The sequence below is a fragment of the Zonotrichia leucophrys genome, chromosome 1A (assembly GCF_028769735.1).
Source record: "Zonotrichia leucophrys gambelii isolate GWCS_2022_RI chromosome 1A, RI_Zleu_2.0, whole genome shotgun sequence".
Classification (NCBI taxonomy): Eukaryota; Metazoa; Chordata; class Aves; order Passeriformes; family Passerellidae; genus Zonotrichia; species Zonotrichia leucophrys.
In genome coordinates, this window is record NC_088170.1 from 70,995,880 (window position 1) to 71,019,294 (window position 23,415).

General features: G+C 31.6%; 1 protein-coding gene across 1 annotated transcript in view; it reads left to right on the plus strand.

Moving 5' to 3' along the window:
* LRGUK (leucine rich repeats and guanylate kinase domain containing) overlaps positions 1-23,415 on the plus strand; it is a 77,591-nt gene that overhangs the window by 36,464 nt on the left and 17,712 nt on the right. The window contains exons 9-10 of the mRNA XM_064733883.1: positions 10,152-10,259; positions 19,238-19,362. Of these exons, the coding sequence (XP_064589953.1) occupies positions 10,152-10,259; positions 19,238-19,362 (233 nt within the window). The remainder of the gene's footprint in view (positions 1-10,151; positions 10,260-19,237; positions 19,363-23,415) is intronic.

Genomic DNA, 23,415 nt, shown 5'->3' on the forward strand with positions numbered 1-23,415 from the left:
TTTTTTTTTATTATATTATTTTATATTATTTTAAATTTTAAATTTTAAATTTTAAATTTATTTTAATTAATTAACAAAAATTTTTTTAAAAATTTTTATTAAAAATTTTTTTAAAAATTAAAAATTTATTATTTTTAAAATTAAAAATTTTAAAATTTTATTTTTTTAAATTTTAAAAATTAAAAATTTAAAATTTTTTAAAATTTTATTTTTTTCCCCCCGGCCCCGCCACTCCCCAGGGAAAAATTTTTTTGGGGAAAAAAAATTTGTTTTTTTATTTTTTTTTTATATTTATAATATTTATTATTTTTTTTTAAAATTTCCAAAAGGGCCCCGGCCCCACCCCCGGGGAAAATTTTTTTTGGGGAAAAAAATTTTTTTGTTAAAAAAAATTTTTAAAATAATGGAAAAGTAATTTTTTAAAGTAATGTAAAAAAATTTTATTTTTTTAAAATTTTTTTATAATATATTTTAATTTTTTTAAATTTTTTTAAAATTTTTCTCCCCGGCCCCTTTTCCCCCCAAAAAGGGGAAAAAATTTTTTTGGGAAAAAAATTTTTTTGTTTTTTCAAAAATTTTTATATAAAAAAAAATTTTAAAAAAATATTTTATTTTAAACTGCCGGGGCCCGCCCCCCACGGGGAAAAATTTTTTTGGGGGGAAAAAAAAATTTGTTTTTAAATATAATAAAATTTAAATTTTTTAATTTTTTAATTTTTTTAATTTTTAATTTTTTTTAAAAATATTTAATTTTTTTAAATTAATATAAAAATTTTTTAAAAAAAATTTTAAAGATTTTTTAATTATTTTTTAAATTTTAAATTTTTTAATTTTTTTGGTAAAAAATTTTTTTGGGGTTTTTTTTTTTAATTTTATTAAAAATTTTTAAAAATTTTAAATTTTTTTTTAAAAACTGCAGGCCCTGCCACCCCCCCGGAAAAGTTTTTTTTGGGGAAGAAAATATTTCTATATTTTTATATTTTTTATTAAATAAAATTTTTTAAAATATATTTTTTTATTTCCAGGCCCTCCCCCAAAACCCCCGGGAAAAAATTTTTTTTGGGGGGAAAAAAAAATTTTATATTTTTTATATTTTTATTTTAAAATTTTTTAAAATTTTTTTTTTTTTTCCCCCCGGGCCCCGCCACACCACCGGGGAAAAATTATTTCGGGGAGGAAAACCGGAGGGAAAATTTTTATTTTTTTTTAAAAAAGTTTTTTGGGAAAATGGGTAAAAGGAGTGAGTACCCGGGGGTTTCCCCCAGTGAACTAAACTCTCTCCCCCAAACCGGGGGTTTTTTTTAAAATCTTTTTTGTTTTTATGAAATTTAAAAATTTTTTTTTTTATTTTTTTATTTTTTTTTTTTTTATATGTTTTTTTATTATTACTTATGTTTTATATTTATTTATTTAAAAAAAAACAAATTTTTTAATAAAATTAATAATTAAAATTAAAAAAAATTAAAAATTAAAAATTTTTTAAAAATAAAATTTTTTTTTAAAAATTTTTTTTATAAAAAATTTTTAAATTTATATTTTTTTTTTTTTTAAAATTTATTTTTTTTATAAAAAAATTTTTAAAAATTTTTTTATTGATTTTGGGCTTTTTTTCTTTTTTCCAAATTTTTTGGGGTTCTTTCCCCTTTTATTAACAAAAAATTTTGGGCTCATTAAGGGAAAATTTTTGGGGTTCATTAACATTTTTTGGGGGTTTTTTAAAAGAATTTTTTGGGCTCACCCCTTTTCCTTTGGGCCCTCATTAATCCCTTTTTTGGGGGTCTTTAAATTTTAAAACCCTTTTTTGGGGCCCCCTTTTAAAATTCCAATTTTGGGGGCCCTTTTTAATGTTTTTTTGGGGGTCTTTTTTTAACCAGTTTTGGGTTTCCTTTTCTCTTTTTTCCCCTTTAAAAGCTGTTTTTGGGGGTTCCCCAAATAAAACCCTTTTTTGGGGGTTTTTTAAAAACCCAAAAATTTTTTTGGGGTCTCACCCCCCCCTTTTTAAAAGAAAATTTTTGGGGTCTCTTCCATTTTTTTAAAGCCAATTTTGGGCCCCCTTTAAAAGCCCTCTTAATTTTTTCCAAATTTTTGGCTCTCTTTTTCCCCTTTTTTTCTTTTTTGGGGGGGTTTAAATTTTCCCTTTTTTGGGCCCCCAAATGCCTCATTAAATAAAATTTGGGGGTTTTTAACATTTTTTTTGGGGGTTTTAATCCCAAAAATTTTTGGTCTCATTACCCTCTTTAAAAAATTTTTTTTTGGGTTTTAGCTTTTTTTTGGGTTTTAAATTTAAACCAAATTTTTATTTTGGGGGCCCCCATTAATCCCAAAATTTTTGGGCCCCCCATTAATCCCAAATTTTTTGGGCCCCCTTTTAAAACCTTTTTTGGGTCTCATTCCTCTTTTAAAATGTTTTTGGGGGAAAAATTAAAAAGAATTTTTTTGGGGCCTAAACGCCCTTTTTTTTTGGGGGAAAACCAAAAATTTTGGGGCCCCAAATTTTTTTTGGGTTCATTGCCCTCTTTAAAAATAAAAAGTGGGGGCCTTTTAAAAGCAAATTTTGGGCTTAAACCCGGGTTTTGGGTTTTTTGGGGTCTTTTTAAACCCAAATTTTGGGCCCCTCATTCCCCCAAAAAATGATTTTGGGCTCATTAACCAAATTTTTTGGGCCCCCCCTCTTTTAAACCCAAATTTTTTTGGGCTTTTTTTTTCCCTTTTTTTTAACATGTTTGGGCTCTTTAACCCCAAAATTTTTGGGGGTTTTTATTACCCCCCCTTTAAACAGAAGCACCTTGCTGGGGCCCCAAAATTATTTTCCCCCTTTTTGGGCCCTTCATTTCTTTGAAAAAATAATTTTTTTCCCTTTTGGGGTTTTTCCCCCTCCCCCTTTCCCCCCGCTCGGGGTTGCAGGGGGGGGTTTCCCGGCCATAAGGTACAGGGGGGGACAGTTTCGGGCTGGAAAGGGGGACGCTGGAATCCCCCCGGGGGGGGGCTGGCCCCCGGGGTGGCACATGGAATCGAGGTGAGAGCTCTGGCCCCCCCAAAAAAAACCCCCAAAATCAAAGGAATTTATGCGTTGTTTTTATTAAGGGGCTGGGGTTTGGGGTTTTATTCAACCCAAATCTGACCCCGGGGCCATACATCCCAAAGGGGTCTGGTTTATACTCTTTCATTACTTTAAAATTTCATGTTAATTATTAAACTTTATTGTTTTTTTTTTACAAAATTTTGCCCTTTTTTAAATTTTTAACCCCTGGTTTCTCATTTTTTTTGGTTTAAAAATTTTTAATTTTAAATTTTTTTTAAAATTACAAAAAAACACCCCCATCTAAAATTTAAAAATTTTTAGGTGCAGTTGTTGGGGAAAGCAAAAAAACCTGAAATTTTTAGATTCTTCTGTAATTTTTCCCCGGGTTCCACAAAACATGGGCCCTTTCCCCGGGAAAAAGTTCAGGGGAATTTTCCCAAAAAGGGGTTTTTAGCGTTAAAAAAAAACAAAATTTTACGGGGATTCTTGCATTTTTTTTTTTAAAGAGCTTGGGAGGGGGGGAAATTAAACCCCAAAAATTTTCTCGACCATACACCCAAATGATCATGGTTTAAAAAACTATCTTACAAAAATTTCATGTTAATTAAAAAATTTTTTTTTCCCCGTTGTTTACATAAATTTAGCCCTCCTAAAAATTTCTCCCTATTTTTTTTTTTGGGTTTTATTAATTGCATTTAATTTTTTAAAAAAATCTCACACAAACCCCAAATTTTTAAAATTTTATCAGGGGCATTTTATCGGGAAAGCACAAACCCCGACATTTTTAGATTCTATTTTTAAACCCCTTTTTCCCCGGGCCCCCAAAAACTGAGGAAAACCCGGGCCCCAGGAAAAAAAAAAGGGGGAATTTCCCCAGGGGTGTCAGGTTCAAAAACAAAAAAAACCCCCGGGGTTTTTTTGGGGGTTTTTATTAAGAGTTGGGGGAAAAGGGGTAAATTAAACCCCCAAAATTTACCCCCACCATACACCCCCAAAAATTTTGGTTTTAATCTATCTTATCATTTCATGTTAATTTTTAAAATTGATTTTTCTTTGTATACTTAAATTTACCCCCTTTTTTAAATTTTCCCAAACCCCTTGTTTCCCCCCTATTTTCTTATGGTTATTTTTAAAAATTTTTAAATTTCAAAAAAAATCATAAAACAAAAAAATTCTAAAAAATTTTTAATGCTTGGGATTGGGGGGAAGGGAAAGCCAAATTTTTGACTTTTTTGATTTATTTTTATTTTTTCCGGGCCCATTGGGCCCCGGGAAAAAATTGGGGGGGGAAAATTTTCCCCCATGGAAGGGGTAAAAGGGTTTTAAAAAAAAAAAAAATTTTCCCGGGAAAATTTTTGGGGGTTTTTTTTTTAAAAAACCCCCTTTTGGGGGAAACGGGGTAAATTAAAACCCAAATTGTTTTCCAAAACCCTACACCCCAAAAATTTTATAAAAATTTTAAATCTTTTTTTTTCTTTTTTTTATTTTAAAATTTTTAAATTTATTGTTTTTTTTAAAACAAAAAATTTTGCCCCCCTCTGAATTTCCAAAAGGGGTTTTTCATATTCTTCTTATGGTTTTAATAATTCCCTTTTTAAATTTTTTAAAAAATCACCCCCCATCTAAAAAATTTTATAATTTTCTGGGGGGGTTTATCGGGGAAAAACAAAAAATTTTCCCCCGCCCCTTTTTAGATTCTATTTTTAAAATTTTTCCCGGGGGCCCACTTCAAGGGACAAATTCCCCACGGGTTTGGGGGGGGGGAACAGGGAATGGATTACCCGGGAAAATTTTTCCCGTGGGTTTTGGGGGGGAAAATTTCCCTTTCCCCGGAAAAGGAAATAAAGGCATTGGGGGGTTTTTCCCCTCCTTGGGTTTTTAAAAAAACCGGGGGGGAAATTGGGGGGAAATGTTTTTTTCAAAATTTTCCGCCTCATTTTAGTCAGAAAAATCACTTTGCTGGTCATTTTCTTAAAATTTTTTTTTTTCTTTATTTTTTCAGCATCCCAGCCAAAAAACCCCTTTTTTTTTGGTTTGAAAATGGAGCCCCTCTTTTCTGTGCCTTTTTTTTTTAAGGAGAAAAAAAAAAAGCTTTTTCCCCAAAAAATTTTTAAAACCCCCCCTTTCAAAAAAAAAAAAACCACGGGGGTTTTTTTCTTTTTTTTTATTTTAAAAAAGGGAAAAAATGAAAAATTTTTTTTTTAAACCCAAGAAAAAAAAAAAAATTGGGGTTTTTTTGCTTTATTTTCAAGGGGAAAAAAAAAAGGTTCCAAAAACAAAGCTCCTTTCAAAAAAAAAATTTTTTTTTGCTTTATTTTTAAGGGAAAAAAAAAAACCCTTTAAATTTTTAAAAAAACTCAATTTCAAAAAAAAATTGTTTTTTTTTCTTTATTTTTTTGGGAAAAAATCTACTTCCCCAAAACCCCCAAAACTTTTTTCAGGAAAAAAAAAAGGTTTTTTTCTGCTTTATTTTTTGGGAAAAAAAAACCCCCTTCCCAAAAAACCCAAATTGGGCCCCAAATTTTTTGGGGGAAAAAAAAGGTTTTTTCTGTTTTTTTTAAGGTGAAAAAATTTCCCCTTCCCCAATTCAACAAACCTTTTAAAAAAAAAAATTTTTTTTGTTTATTTTAAGGAGAAAAAAAACCCCAACTCCAAATTTTAAAAAAACCCCAATTTTTTCCCCGGGAAAACCCCTTTTTTTTCCCCCGGGTTTATTTAAAGGGGGGGAGGGAAACCCATTCCCCCCGGGGCATCCTGGGGTTTTCCCCAAAAAAAAAAATGGGGGGGGGGTTTCCCCCGGGAAAAAACCCTTCCAAACTTACCCCAAAATGGGGGAAAAAGGGGTTTTTCCCCTTTAAAACCGGTTTAAGGGAAAAAAAAATTTTTTCCCCCTTTTTTTTCCCAAAAAAAAACTCAGGGGGGTTAAAGGGGTTTCCCAAAATTTTTCCCCCGGTTTTCAGAAAAAAAAGGGGGTTTTTTTATTCCCTTTAAGGGAAAAACTCCACTTACAACTTTCAACAAATTTTTTTAAAAAATACAAATGTTTTTTTTTGGGTTTTTTTTTGGGTTTTTTTTTTTTAAAATTCCCCTTTTCCAAATTAACAAATTTGGGGCCTTTCATTAAAAAATTTTTTCCCTTTTTTTCCCTTTTGGGGAAAAAATTTTTTCCCCAAATCAAAGGGGTTTTTAGTGAAAAATTTTAAAAATTTTTTGGGTTTTTTCTTTTTTTTTGGGCTTCTCAAAATTAAAATTTTTCCAGTAAAACCCCCTTTTTTTTCCCGGGGTTTTTAAATTTTTGGGTTTTTGGGGGGGCCCAACCCCGAAGCCCCCCCCAAAAAATTGGGGGCCCCGGTTTCCCCTGGGGTCCCAAAAGGGGGAAGAAATGCCCCCCTAAAACCACTTTTCCCCCAAAAAACCCCATGGCCAGGCCGTGGCCGGGGGGGGATGGACCTGCAGGAGTCCCGGGGGTTTTCCCCCTTCTTTGACCCCCTCATTAACAGGGTCATTTTTAAATTTTCATTGATTGCCTCTGGGGTTTTTTTGGGAAAATCCAATTCATAACATACAAAAAAAAATAAATAAAAATCAATTTTTATTTTAAATATTTTTAACAAAATAAAAATTTTTTTTTTTTTTTTTAGTTTTTTTTTTTTTTTCTGGTTTTTGGTTTTATTGCCCCATTAATGTTTTTTTTTGGGGGTTTTTTCCCCCTTTAAACCCCTCATTGTTTATTCTAAGGGGCCCTCTCCTTTGCCCTCATTAAGCTGTTTTTTGGGGTCTTTCTTTAAATTTTCGGGTTTTTTGGGGTTCCCCCGTTTTTCCCCTTTTAAAAACTGATTTTGGGCTTCTTAAAAATTGACCTCATTAAACCTTTTTAAATTTTTTGGGCTCTATTAAGCTGATTTTGGCTCTCATTAACTTGTTTTTGGGTCTTTGGTTTTGGGGTTTCATTAAGCTGATTTTGGGCTCCAGTATTTTATTAAAAAAAAATTTTTTTGGGTTTTTTAAAATCTGATTTGGGGTCCCTTTAAATTTTCTTTTTTTTGGGGGGGCCCCTTTAAAAGCTGTTTTTTGGGGGTTTTTCAGTCCCTCATTAAAATGTTTTTTGGGTTTTTTCCCCTTTATTAAATTTTGGGGGTTTTCCCCCGCCTAAATTTTAAAAATTTCCCCTGGGATTTTTAAAAGGGGGCAAAACCCCAAAATTAAAAAACCCGATTTTTCCCCCTTAAATTTTTTTTAAAAAATTTTAAAAAATTTTGGGGGTTTTTAAATTTTTAAAAATTTTTTTTTTTGGGGCCCTCAGGCACCTTTTACTGGGGGTAATTGTGGGGCCAAATTTCCTGGGTTTTTGGCCATCATTAACGGCCCTATTTTGGGGTCTTTCCTTTTAAACAATTTTGGGGTTTTTCATTTTAATTGAAATTTTTTTAAAAAAATTTTAATTTTAAAAGGGGAAATTTTAAATTTTTTTTGGGGCCCGGTACCCCCAAACCCCAAAATTAATTTTCTCCCCAAAATTAATTTTTCCCCCAAAAATTCCCCTTTTTTCAGCCAAATTTTCCCCAAAATTTCCCAAAGGAAAAAACCTTTTTCCCCAAAAAAAATTTTTTCCCAAATTCCCCCCAAAGAAATTTTTTTCACCCCAAAAACCCCCCTTTTTCCATTAAAAAAAATTTTCCCCAAAATTACCCAAAATTTTCCCCTTATTAAAAAAAAAAATTTTCCCCAAAATTAAACCCCCAAAATTTTTCCCAAAATTTCCCCAAAAAAAAAAATTTCCCCAAAATTTAACCAAAATTTTTTCCCCCTTCCCCAAGAAATTTTTCTCCAAATTTTCCCCCCGGCCCCCGAAATTTTTTTAAAAACCATTTTCCTCACACGAAAACTCCAATTTTTGGGGGGCCCCCAAAATTTTCCTTTTCCCGGGCCCCAAAAAAAAATTTTGGGCCCAAAATCTTTTTTTCCCCTTTCATAAATCAAAAATTTGGGGCCCTTAAAACAAATTTTTTGGGGGCCCGGGAAAAATCTTTAAAAATTTTTTGGGGGCCCAAAAATTAAAAATTTTTTTTAACAGTTTTCAAACCCGGCCAAAAAAAATTTCCCAAACCCTTTGGGGGCCCCCGTCCCCTTTTCCCCAAAACAAAGGGGAAATTCCCCAAATTAAAAAGAAGAAATTTTTTTTTAACCCCCCAAAATTCATTTCCCGGGGGGCCCTTTTTTTTCCCCTGAAAAAAACCCCAACCTTTTAAAAATTAGAAAAGGGGAAAAAGGCCAACCAAAACCCCTTTGTTGTTAATTCCCAAAACCCCCAAAAAGAAACCCCAAATTCCACACCCCGGAAAATTAATTCCCCCGGGCCCAGTCTAAATTCCGGGGGGCCCGAAATCCCCCAAATTTCCCCACAAAAAAACCCCCAAATTTCCCGCAAAGAAATTCCCATTCCCAACACAGAAATCTCCTTTTCCCCCCACAGAAATCTCCAATTCCCCCAAAAAAATTTTCCAAAAATTCCACCACAAAAATTTTTCCCCCAAAAACCCTAAATTTTTCCAATTCCCCAAAAAAATTTCCCAATTCCCGCCCAAAAATTTTTCCAAAAATTTCCCCCCAAAAGGGAAAATCTCCAATTCTCAGCACAGAAATCTCCAATTCCCAGCACAGAAATCTCCAATTCCCACCACAGAAATCTCCAATTCCCACCACAGAAATCTCCAATTCCCACCACAGAAATCTCCAATTCCACCACAGAAATCTCCAATTCCCTGCACAGAAATCTCCAATTCCACCACAGAAATCTCCAATTCTCACCACAGAAATCTCCAATTCCCTGCACAGAAATCTCCAATTCCTGCACAGAAATCTCCAATTCCTGCACAGAAATCTCCAATTCCTGCACAGAAATCTCCAATTCCTGCACAGAAATCTCCAATTCCCTGCACAGAAATCTCCAATTCCCTGCACAGAAATCTCCAATTCCCTGCACAGAAATCTCCAATTCCCAGCACAGAAATCTCCAATTCCCACCACAGAAATCTCCAATTCTCAGCACAGAAATCTCCAATTCCCTGCACAGAAATCTCCAATTCCCACCACAGAAATCTCCAATTCCCAGCCCAGAAATCTCCAATTCCCTGCACAGAAATCTCCAATTCCCACCACAGAAATCTCCAATTCCCACCACAGAAATCTCCAATTCCCTGCACAGAAATCTCCAATTCCCAGCCCAGAAATCTCCAATTCCCTGCACAGAAATCTCCAATTCTCACCACAGAAATCTCCAATTCCCACCACAGAAATCTCCAATTCCCACCACAGAAATCTCCAATTCCCACCACAGAAATCTCCAATTCCCTGCACAGAAATCTCCAATTCCCTGCACAGAAATCTCCAATTCCCACCACAGAAATCTCCAATTCCCACCACAGAAATCTCCAATTCCCAGCCCACAGAAATCTCCAATTCTCAGCACAGAAATCTCCAATTCCCTGCACAGAAATCTCCAATTCCCTGCCCAGAAATCTCCAATTCCCTGCCCAGAAATCTCCAATTCTCAGCACAGAAATCTCCAATTCCCTGCACAGAAATCTCCAATTCCCACCACAGAAATCTCCAATTCCCACCACAGAAATCTCCAATTCCCAGCACAGAAATCTCCAATTCTCAGCACAGAAATCTCCAATTCCCTGCACAGAAATCTCCAATTCTCAGCACAGAAATCTCCAATTTTTCTGGAAATATTCCTTCTGTAATTCATTTTTTTATAGATTTTTTGGTGTTCACCACGTTAAATTAGAGCACTGTGGTGTAAATATTGCAAATTCATAAACGTGGCACGCCGAGCTTGCAATTTAAATATGGCCCTAAAGAAATAAACCAGCAGGAAAATATTTAGGAAAATGCAGAGAAAACACATTGAAAAAAACTGAATTTCAGCTTTTTTTTCAATTTGTTTTTTTTTCAATTTCAGACCTTTGTGAAGATGAAGGTTTTTCTACCCCCAAGAGACATTAAAAATGTATTTTCTGGCTGCGCTAAAAACACATTTCCGTGTCAAATTTGTGTGATTTGTGTCTTTGCACTGATGAAAAAATTTGGTTTTTATTCCGTTTTTTTCTCTCTGTGCCCGCAGATGAGCTGGAGGAGGCGCTGACGGACCTGGCCCTGATTGTCAAGGTCTACCTGGGCATGGAGCCTCCGGACGTTCTGGAGAACTTCGAGGGCTTCCGGGGCAGGACAGGTACAGTGCCTTCATCCCTGGTTATTGGAATAGAATTATATATATATATATTAAAAAAAAAAAAATTATATATATATATAAAAATTATATATATATAATTATATATATAATTATATATATATATTAATTATATTAATAATTATAATTATAATTAATTCCAATTGTATATAAATAATATAATTGGAAAATAATCCTATGTATTGGTAATGGATGGATTTCCTGTTTATTGGTAATGGATTGAAATTCCTAAATTAACGCAGCGTAAATGAACCAAAAACAAATTCCTGAATTCATTAAATGAATTAAATTGTGTAAATTCTTAAATTAACACAGCAAAAACAAACAAAACCAATTATGTAATTATAAATTATGAATTCTAAATTAACACAGCAAAAACAAACCAAAACCCAAATTATTAAATTTATTAAATTATGTAAATTTCTAAATTAGCACAGCAAAAACAAAGCAGAAACCAAATTCCTAAATTTATTAAATTATGGAAATTCCTAAATTAACACAGTAAAAACAAACAAAAACCAAATTCCTAAATTTATTCAGTTATGGAAATTCCTAAAGTAACACAGCAAAAACAAACAAAAACCAAATTCCTAAATTTATTTATCTTATTAAATCATGTAAATTCGTAAATTAGCACAGCAAAACCAAATTCCTAAATGTATTAAATCTATTAATTTTATTATATTATGGAAATTCCTAAATGAACACAGCAAAACCAAACCAAAACCAAATTCCTAAATTTATTACATCTATTCAATGATTGAAATTCCTTGAATTGAAATTGAAATTTAAATAAAAAACAAACCCCAAAACCCCCCAAAAAAGCCCAAACTTTCAGGCAGATCAATTCCTTCATCCTGCAGCTCAGAATTGGCTGCGGGAGGAAAAGAGAGGGAGAAGAACTTTCCTGGAATAAAACAAAAATAAATAACATTTATTTAAATGTTATTAAAGAAATTAAATTACAAATTAAATGAAATTTATTTAATTTAAAATTAAATAATTATAAAATAATTTAAAAATAATAACTAATTATTAAATAATTAAAAATAATTTTAAAAAAAGGACATTGTGATAAAAAAGAGAGCGTGCAATATTCATTAAAAAGCTCATTTTTTAGGATTTTTTTCCCCTCTGACCCAGGAATTCCCAAAGTTTTGGGGTTGGATCCATTGGAACAGGATCAGCTCCCCCAGGAGCACATTATATACATGCAAATAAATAAATAAATAAATATATATATTTATACACATATATATACATGCAAATAAATAAATATATATATACGCATATATATACATGCAAATAAATAAATAAATAAATAAATATATATACACATATATATACATGCAAATAAATAAATAAATATATATATACGCATATATATACATGCAAATAAATAAATAAATAAATAAATAAATATACACATATATATACATGCAAATAAATAAATAAATAAATATTTATACACATATATATACATGCAAATAAATAAATAAATATATATATATATATATATATATATACATGCAAATAAATAAATAAATAAATATATATACACATATATATACATGCAAATAAATAAATAAATAAATAAATAAATATATACACACATATATATACATGCAAATAAATAAATAAATAAATAAATATACACATATATATACATGCAAATAAATAAACAAATAAATATATATATATACACACATATATATATACATGCAAATAAATAAATAAATAAATATATATACACATTTATATACATGCAAATAAAAGCAGCTGAAAAAAGGGCAAAATATCTGAAATTTTTAATAAAGGACAGCGCAATATTCATCATTTCGTGTCATTTAGGATCCTGGAAAAAGGAATAATTTTAATTTCCCAGCGGGCACAGGAAAAGCTTCTGTACACACTGAGGCTTCTCAGAGCTGCACCAGCGAGGGCTTGGCTGAAAAATCTTATTTCTCTTTAAATTAAATAGATTTTATTTTAATTTCCAGAAACATCCACGCTCATCTGGAAATGAAAAATGTGATTTTCCTTGCCTTATTTGCTTTAATATTGTATTTTCTTGCCTTAAAAACTCTGGGGACGTTTTGTCTCGAAGGCAACAAACCCTGGAGAGATTGTTGGAAAAGAAGAGGGAAAAAAAGAAAATATTTTTATATAATCCTATTTATAAAAATATAAAATATTTTTATATAATTTTATATAAATTATATAATTTATATAAAATTATATATATAATATTTTTGGAGATGGATTTAAGTATCTGCAGCTCCTTTAAAGGACTTTTTATCCCTCAGCAGCTCTTTCTTGTCACTACAGAAACTTCATTAACAATGCAAGATTTTGGCAATTCTGCTGCTCATAAATAAATTTTTAAATTTATTTTAAATTTTTAATTTTTACTACACGCCATTAAATTCACTTAAAACCCCATTTGTTGGGGTTTAAATGAATTAATAAATAAATAAATAGATAAATAAATTAATTAAAGAAAAAGATCTTTTGCTGGTGTACAGTAAAAAAAAAAAAATCCAGGGAGAAAATAGATAAGGTATTTAAAAAACTTTTAATTTTAAAAAAACTTTTAATAGCAGAATTAGAACAATTTTTGGAGCTGATAATGGTAATTACTACACACCATTAAATTCACTTAAAACCCCATTTATAGGGGTTTAAATAAATTTAAACCCTATTAAATCCCCTATTCATGGACTATGAAAAATAATTTATTTTCCAAACCTTGCCCCAAGGTCGTCTTTAAAAGGGAGGTTTTTGGTGAGAAGATTGCTTGTGGGAGATTATGAGAGGTTTATAATTATTATTTTTTTAATTAATATTTTTAAGGTTATTTCCATGGTATAAATTAATATTTAATGTGATTTTATACCCAAAATTTTATACAATATTTTTAAGGTTATTTCTACGGTTTAAATTAATATTTGATGTGATTTTATACCCCAAATTTTATACAATATTTTTAAGCTTATTTCCATGGTTTAAATTGAGATTTAATGTTATTTTATACAATATTTTTAAGGGTATTTCTATGATTTAAATTAAGATTTAATGTGATTTTATACCCAAAATTTTATACAATATTTTTAAGGGTATTTCTATGGTATAAATTAAGATTTATGGGATTTTATACAAAAAATTTTATACATTATTTTTAAGGGTATTTCTATGGTTTAAATTAAGATTTAATGTTATTTTATACACAAAATTTTATACAATATTTTTAAGGTTATTTCTATGATTTAAATTAAGATTTAATGTGATTTTATACCCAAAATTTTATACAATATTGTTAAGGGTATTTCTATGGTTTAAATTAAGATTTAATGTGATTTTATACCCAAAATTTTATACAATATTTTAAGGTTATTTCCGTGGTATAAATTAAGACTTAATGGGATTTTATACATCAAATTTTATACACTATTTTTAAGGGTATTTCCATGGTTTAAATTAAGATTTAATGTGATTTTATACCCTAAATTTTATACAATATTTTTAAGGGTATTTCCATGGTTTAAATTAATATTTAATGTGATTTTATACCCAAAATTTTATACAATATTTTTAAGGTTGTTTCCATGGTTTAAATTGAGATTTAATGTTATTTTATACAATATTTTTAAGGGTATTTCCATGGTTTAAATTAAGATTTGATGTGATTTTATACACAAAATTTTATATACTATTTTTAAGGTTATTTCCATGGTTTAAATTAATATTTAATGTGATTTTATACCCAAAATTTTATACACTATTTTAAAGCTTATTTCTATGATTTAAATTAAGATTTAATGTTATTTTATACCCAAAATTTTATACAATATTGTTAAGGGTATTTCTATGGTTTAAATTAAGATTTAATGTGATTTTATACCCAAAATTTTATACAATATTTTAAGGTTATTTCCATGGTTTAAATTAAGATTTAATGGGATTTATACCCAAAATTTTATACAATATTTTAAAGGTTATTTCCATGGTTTAAATTGAGATTTAATGTGATTTTATATCCAACATTTTATGCAATATTTTTAAGGTTATTTCCATGGTATAAATTAAGATTTAATGTGATTTTATACCCAAAATTTTATACAATATTGTTAAGGTTATTTCTATGGTTTAAATTAAGATTTAATGTTATTTTATACACAAAATTTTATACAATATTTTTAAGGTTATTCCTATGGTTTAAATTAATATTTGATGTTATTTTATACCAAAATTTTATACAATATTGTTAAGGGTATATTCCATGGTTTAAATTAATATTTAATGGATTTTATACTCAGAATTTTATACAATATTTTTAAGGTTATTTCCATGGTTAAATTAAGATTTGAGGGTCATTTTATACCCAAAATTTTATACACTATTTTTAAGGGTTATTTCCATGGTTTAAAATTAAGATTTAATGTTATTTTATACCCAAATTTTATACATATCTTTAAGGTTATTTCTATGGTATCAATTAAGATTTAATGTTATTTTATACACAAAATTTTATACAATACTTTAAGGGTATTTCTATAGTTTAAATTAAGATTTAATATGATTTTATACCCTAAATTTTATACAATATTTTTAAGGGTATTTCTATGGTTTAAATTAAGATTTAATGTTATTTTATACACAAAATTTTATACAATATTTTTAAGGTTATTCCTATGGTTTAAATTAATATTTGATGTGATTTTATGCACAAATTTTTATACAATATTTTTAAGGTTATTCCTATGGTTTAAATTAATATTTAATGTGATTTTATACCCTAAATTTTATACAATATTTTTAAGGTTATTTCCATGGTTTAAATTAAGATTTAATGGGATTTTATACCCAAAATTTTATACAATATCTTTAAGGTTATTTCTATGGTATCAATTTAGATTTAATGTTATTTTATACACAAAATTTTATACAATACTTTAAAGGGTATTTCTATAGTTTAAATTAATATTTGATGTGATTTTATACCCAACATTTTATACAATATTTTTAAGGTTATTTCCACGGTTTAAATTAAGATTTGATGTGATTTTATACCCAAAATTTTATACAATATTTTTAGGTTATTTCCATGGTATAAATTAAGATTTAATGTGATTTTTATACCCAAAATTTTATACAATATTGTTAAGGGTATTTCCGTGGTTTAAATTAAGACTTAATGGGATTTTATACATCAAATTTTATACAATATTTTTAAGGTTATTCCCATGGTTTAAATTAATATTTAATGTGATTTTATACCCAACATTTTATACAATATTTTTAAGGGTATTTCCATGGTTTAAATTAAGATTTAATGTGATTTTATACCCTAAATTTTATACAATATTTTTAAGGGTATTTCCTTGGTATAAATTAATATTTAATGTGATTTTATACACAGGATATATCTCAGTTTACAGATTTTTTTAAAATTTTAAAATAATTTGAATTATTCAAAATCATTTTGGTTTTAAAAGCTCAATTGTGTGGAGGGACCTTAAATCCCAGCCAGTTATTTTTGTCCCAATTTGGAAATAATTTGAATTATTCAAAATCATTTTGGTTTTAAAAGCTCAATTGTGTGGAGCCACCTCAAAGCCCGGGTTCCTCCAGACCTGTGGTGGTTTTGTGGGAGGTATTTACAGAAATAATTTAAATTTTCTAATTACTGAAAAGCTGTGTACACTTCTGTGAGAAACACCTGTGAAAGAGGAAAGAAACTGGAGAACTGAAATTTTAGGGTTTGTTTCTTCATGTTGTCGTTAAGAAAGAAAATGTAGGGGGAGGAAAAGCTTCCTGAAGGTTTTAATTTAATTCTTATTACTTTTTTTCCTTTTAGTTACTACTGATAAATTTCTCTTTGTAACCTTTGAAACTTTTAAGTCTGCTTTGCCTTTCCTATTTCCTATTTCCTGTTTCCCATTTCCTGTTTCCCACTTCCTATTTCCTGTTTCCTGTTTCCCATTTCCTGTTTCCTGTTTCCTGTTTCCCATTTCCTGTTTCCCATTTCCTATTTCCCATTTCCTGTTTCCTGTTTCCTGTTTCCTGTTTCCCATTTCCTGATTCCTGTTTCCTGTTTCCTGTTTCCCACTTCCTGTTTCCTGTTTCCCATTTCCTGTTTCCTGTTTCCCATTTCCTGTTTCCTGTTTCCCATTTCCTGTTTCCTGTTTCCCATTTCCTGTTTCCCATTTCCTATTTCCTGTTTCCGGTTTCCCATTTCCTGTTTCCCATTTCCCATTTCCGCCTCCCAGATAGGTGAGCACATCCTACTGACTGCTCTGGTGATTAACCAACACTGAACCCACCACACTAATTAGCACTCATTAATGGGGAAATCTCAAATTAGCCAACCAAAACTGTTGAATATGAGACAGAACAATACAACCAACTCCATTTCCAGAAGGTTTCAAACTGTTTTTATTCCAGCATTGATGCTTTTTATACATTCTTACACAACTCATCAGTTTGCACTTCACTCATTGGTCACAGGAGACAAACAAGGTGCTCATTGAACAGGCAGTTGCAGTTTCTCTGATTTATCCTTCTGTCTGTCCTGGGGTCTGTGTCAGTGACCTGGGTAGGGAATGCTTTCAGGGGTAAACATGGATCCTCCTATCAAACATGGATCCTCTTATCAAACATGGATCCTCCTATCAAACATGGATCCTCTTCTCAAACCTGGATCCTCCTGTCAAACATGGACACTCCTATCAAACATGGACACTCCTATCAAACATGGATCCTCTTGTTAGCAAACATGGATCCTCCTATCAAACATGGATCCTGTTATGAAACATGGACACTCCTATCAAACATGGATCTCTCTTATCAAGCATGGATCCTCCTATCAAACATGAATCCTCTTGTTATCAGACATGGATCCTGTTATCAAACATGGACACTCCTATCAAACATGGATCCTCTTGTTAGCAAACATGGATCCTCCTATCAAACATGGATCCTGTTATGAAACATGGATCCTCTTATCAAACACAGATGCTCTTATCAAGCATGGATCCCCTTCTATTCAAACATGGATCCTCTTTTTATCAATCTTGGATCCTCCTATCAAACACGGATCCTTTTATCAAACACAGATCCTCTTCTTATCAAGCATCAATCTTCTTTTCAAACACGGATCCTGTTATCAAACACGGGTCCTGTTATCAAACATGGATCCCCTTATCAAACGCGGATCCTCTTCCCAAACTTCTCTCTGGCTCACAGCAGTCACTGTGAAACCTCTTCCACACAAACCCAATCCAGCCTGGCCTGGCCCCTCCAGGGCTGGAAGCTGAAAATGGGAATGTTCCTCTGTTGGTGGGGAGAACGTTTCCATTGGGGATTGTCCTTCCCACCCAGGTTCCTCTCTGTTTATGGTCAGAACGTTTCCATTGAGGATTGTCCTTCCCACCCAGGTTCCTCTGTTTGTGTTCACGTTTCCATTGAGGATTGTCCTTCCCACCCAGGTTCCTCCCTGTTTGTGTGGAGAACGTTTCCATTGAGGATTGTCCTTCCCACCCAGGTTCCTCCCTGTTGGTGTGGAGAACGTTTCCATTGAGGATTGTCCTTCCCACCCAGGTTCCTCCATGTTTGTGTGGAGAACGTTTCCATTGAGGATTGTCCTTCCCACCCAGGTTCCTCTGTTTATGGTCAGAACGTTTCCATTGGGGATTGTCCTTCCCACCCAGGTTCCTCTGTTTGTGTTCACGTTTCCATTGGGGATTGTCCTTCCCACCCAGGTTCCTCTGTTTGTGTTCACGTTTCCATTGAGGATTGTCCTTCCCACCCAGGTTCCTCCCTGTTTTTGTGGAGAACGTTTCCATTGAGGATTGTCCTTCCCACCCAGGTTCCTCTGTTTTTGTGGAGAACGTTTCCATTGGGGATTGTCCTTCCCACCCAGGTTCCTCCATGTTTGTGTGGAGAACATTTCCATTGAGGATTGTCCTCCCTGTTTGTGTGGAGAACGTTTCCATTGAGGATTGTCCTTCCCACCCAGGTTCCTCCATGTTTATGTTCAGAACGTTTCCATTGAGGATTGTCCTTCCCACCCAGGTTCCTCTTCCATTGAGGATTGTCCTTCCCACCCAGGTTCCTCCCTGTTTGTGTTCACGTTTCCATTGGGGATTGTCCTTCCCACCCAGGTTCCTCCATGTTTATGTTCAGAACGTTTCCATTGAGGATTGTCCTTCCCACCCAGGTTCCTCTGTTTGTGTTCACGTTTCCATTGAGGATTGTCCTTCCCACCCAGGTTCCTCCCTTTGTGTGGAGAACGTTTCCATTGAGGATTGTCCTTCCCACCCAGGTTCCTCCCTGTTTATGGTCAGAACGTTTCCATTGAGGATTGTCCTTCCCACCCAGGTTCCTCCCTGTTTGTGTTCACGTTTCCATTGGGGATTGTCCTTCCCACCCAGGTTCCTCTGTTTATGTTCACGTTTCCATTGAGGATTGTCCTTCCCACCCAGGTTCCTCCCTGTTTGTGTTCAGAACGTTTCCATTGAGGATTGTCCTTCCCACCCAGGTTCCTCTGTTTGTGTTCACGTTTCCATTGAGGATTGTCCTTCCCACCCAGGTTCCTCTTCCATTGAGGATTGTCCTTCCCACCCAGGTTCCTCTGTTTGTGTGGAGAACGTTTCCATTGAGGATTGTCCTTCCCACCCAGGTTCCTCTGTTTGTGTTCACATTCCATGAGGATTGTCCTTCCACCAGGTTCCTCTTCCACTGAGGATTGTCCTTCCCACCCAGGTTCTTCTGTTGTTGTGGAGAACGTTTCCATTGAGGATTGTCCTTCCCACCCAGGTTCCTCTGTTTGTGTTCACGTTTCCATTGAGGATTGTCCTTCCCACCCAGGTTCCTCTTCCATTGAGGATTGTCCTTCCCACCCAGGTTCCTCCCCGTTTGTGTGGAGAACGTTTCCATTGAGGATTGTCCTTCCCACCCAGGTTCCAGGACCCAGCTGATCACGGAGGAACGGGCGGCTCCGTCCTACGGGGACCTCCTGCACATCTCCACCCACAACTACCCCCGGGACCTGCTGGACATGCTGACGGCCACGCCGGGATCTGTGGTGAGGAGCAGCTCCTGGCCCTCAGGAACCAGAACTTGGGGAGAAATGTTCTCTGTTCTCCATCCCGTTCTGATTCCAACAATAATTCCCAGTTCTGATGGATCCTGGGATGGTTTGGGTTTGGTGGGACCTCAAAGTTCATCCAGAGACACCTTCTGGAATTGCTGCTGGGCACATTCCCAAAAAAGGTGAAGGAGCTGAGATGGGCAGGTTTGGAGATCAGGGATTTGATGGAATAAATAATCCCAAGAACATGGGAATTTTATGGGAGGAGAATCAGCCCCTCAAAAGCTCCAAAAAACATCTCTGGGGTTTATTTTAAATTAATGGGATGGAACACAAAAATGGGGAATTTAAAGCTAAAAACCACAAAATCTTCCCAAGAGAAGAAGGAAAAATTCCAGGGGTGGAATTGGGGAATTCATCAGGAATTGCTGTGGGCACATTCCCAAAAAAAGGTGAAGGAGCTGAGATGGGAAGGTTTGGATCTGGAAGTTTTTGATGGAATAAAAAATCCCAAAAATTGGACGATTTATGGAGAGGAGACTCAGCCCTTCAAAATATCTCCAGGGTTAATTTTGGTTATTTTTACGTGATGTGATAGAACACAAAAATGGGGAATTTAAAACCAAAAACCACAAAATCTTCCCAAGAGAAGAAGGAAAAATTCCAGTGGAAAAATTCCAGGGGTGGAATTGGGGCTGCATTCCCAAAAATGGTGAAGTTTTGAGATGGGAAGGTTTGGAGCTGAGGGATTTGATGGAATGAATAATCCCAAAAATTGGACAATTTATGGAGACTCAGATCTTCAAAAGCTCCCAAAAATATCTCTTGGGATAATTTTGGTTATTTTTACGTGATGTGATAGAGCACAAAAAAGGGGAATTTAAAGCCAAAAACCACAAAATCTTCCCAAGAGAAGAAGGAAAAACTCCAGTGGAAAAATTCCAGGGGTGGAATTGGGGAATTCATCAGGAATTCCTGTTGGCACATTCCCAAAAAAAAGTGAAGGAGCTGAGATGGGAAGTTCTGGAGCTGAGGGATTTGATGGAATAAATAATCCCAAAAATTGGACAATTTATGGAAAGACACTCAGCCCTTCAAAATATCTCTTGGGATAATTTTGGTTATTTTTACGTGATGTGATAGAGCACAAAAAAGGGGAATTTAAAACCAAAAACCACAAAATCTTCCCAAGAGAAGAAGGAAAAATTCCAGGGGTGGAATTGGGGAATTCATCAGGAATTGCTGCTGGGCACATTCCCAAAAAAAGGTGAAGTTTTCAGATGGGAAGGTTTGGATCTGGAAGTTTTTGATGGAATAAAAAATCCCAAAAATTGGACGATTTATGGAGAGGAGACTCAGCCCTTCAAAATATCTCCAGGGTTTCTTTTGATTATTTGGAAGTGATAGAACACAAAAATGGGGAATTTAAAACCAAAAACCACAAAATCTTCCCAAGAGAGGAAGGAAAAATTCCAGTGGAAAAATTCCAGGGGTGGAATTGGGGCTGCATTCCCAAAAATGGTGAAGTTTTGAGATGGGAAATTCTGGAGCTGAGGGATTTGATGGAATAAAAAATCCCAAAAATGGGACAATTTATGGAGACTCAGATCTTCAAAAGCTCCCAAAAATCTCTATTTTTGGTTATTTTTAAATGCCATGATAGAAGCCCAAAATGGGGAATTTAAAGCCAAAACCACAAAATCTTCCCAAGACAGGAAGGAAAAACGATTTTTATTTTTAAAACTATTTTTCTCCCCCCAAAATGGGGATATTTCCAAATCCCACCATCACATTTCTATATATTTTTTTTCCAGATTTTTCCAAATCCCACCATCACATTTCTGTTTTTTTTTCCAGATTTTTATTTCTATTTATCAACCCAGATGCCTCTTAGACCAAATTAAATGGGGAAAAAAATCAAATTATTTCTTAATGTTTCAGCCTTAAAGCCAAATTTTTCAGCTGTTTGCATTTGGGATTTTAAATTATTTTGGCACCCAAATAATGTCACAATTGTGAATTATTTCATTATTTATCCCAAATAAATAATTTTAATTCTGCTCAGATGCCCACTGAGCTTGGTTTTAATTTCATTTATTCTGTTAAATTTAGAATTCTGACCCTTTTTTGTTATTCCTGGGTGAATTAGAGGTCTGGAACTTCTCTGTTCTCGCTTTTTATGCATTAATTACATTTTATAATTATATTAATAAAATATCAAATCTATACATTTATATAATTATAATTTATATAATTAATTACAACCAGGGAAAATTAATTTATAGAATTAATTATATAAATTATATATAATTTATATATTATATAAATTATAATATATAATTTAGGGCTGGTCTGGCCACAGGGGAGGAGCTGCAAGGAATCAGATTCTTTTCTTTTATTTCTATTTATTTATAAATATTTATTTATTTTATTTCTATTTCTGTGAATTTTTATTTCTTTTTATTTAGACTTCTGTTTCTGTTAAAAATAGAATTTTTTATTTCTATTTATGTGGCTATTTTATTTCTATTTATTTTATTCATTTTTTTTTCTATTTATTTTATTTATATTTATTTATAATTTGCTCTATCTCAGCCCATTACATTGACATTAATTGATAATTGATAATTTACAATTTATATCAGTGGTATCAGCTGATACCAAAGCAAGATAAAATTATTAATATAATGAGATATATATATATTTTAAATTATTTTATTTCTATTTCTTTATAAATATATATTTCTTTTATTTCTATTTACATGAATATTTTATTTCTATTTATTTAATTTCTATTTATTTCTATTTCTCTTTATGTGAATATTTTATTTATATTTATTTTCTTTATAATTGTGTGGCTATTTTATTTCTCTTTATTTAATTTCATATTTATGGAGCAGTTTAATTTGCTCTATCTCAGCCCATTACATTGACATTAATTGATAATTGATAATTGATAATTGATAATTGATATCAGAGGTATCAGCTGATAACAAAGCAAGATGAAATTTTAATATAATTATATATATTTAAAATTATTTTATTAAAATTTATTTATAAATAGATATTTCTTTTATTTCTATTTATGTGAATATTTTATTTCTATTTACATGAATATTTTATTTCTATTTATTTCTATTTATTTCTATTTATTTCTATTTCTCTTTATGTGAATATTTTATTTATATTTTTTCTTTATAATTGTGTGGCTATTTTATTTCTATTTATTTTATTCATATTTATGGAGCAGTTTAATTTGCTCTGTCTCAGCCCATTACATTGACATTAATTGATAATTGATAATTGATAATTGATAATTGATATCAGAGGTATCAGCTGATAACAAAGCAAGATGAAATTTTTAATATAATTATATATATATATATATTTAAAATTATTTTATTAAAATTTATTTATAAATATATATTTCTTTTATTTCTATTTATATGAATATTTTATTTCTATTTATTTCTATTTATTTCTATTTCTCTTTATGTGAATATTTTTTTTTATTTATAATTGTGTGGCTATTTTATTTCTATTTATTTTATTCCTATTTATTGAGCAGTTTAATTTGCTCTATCTCAGCCCATTACATTGACATTAATTGATAATTGATAATTGATTATTGATAATTGATATCAGAGGTATCAGCTGATAACAAACAAGATGAAATTTTTAATATAATTATAATATATATTTTAAAATATTTTATTAAAATTTATTTATAAATAGATATTTCTTTTATTTCTATTTATGTGAATATTTTATTTCTATTTATTTCTATTTATTTCTATTTCTCTTTATGTGAATATTTTATTTATTTTTTTCTTTATAATTGTGTGGCTATTTTATTTCTATTTATTTAATTTCTATTTATTGAGCAGTTGAACTGTGCTCTGTCTCAGCCCATTAAATGGACATTAATTGATAAATTGATTATTGATAATTGATATTAGAGGTATCAGCTGATACCAAAGCAGGATGGAATTTTTAGATATTTATATATTAAAAATTTATTTGATTTCTATTTATTTATAAATATAT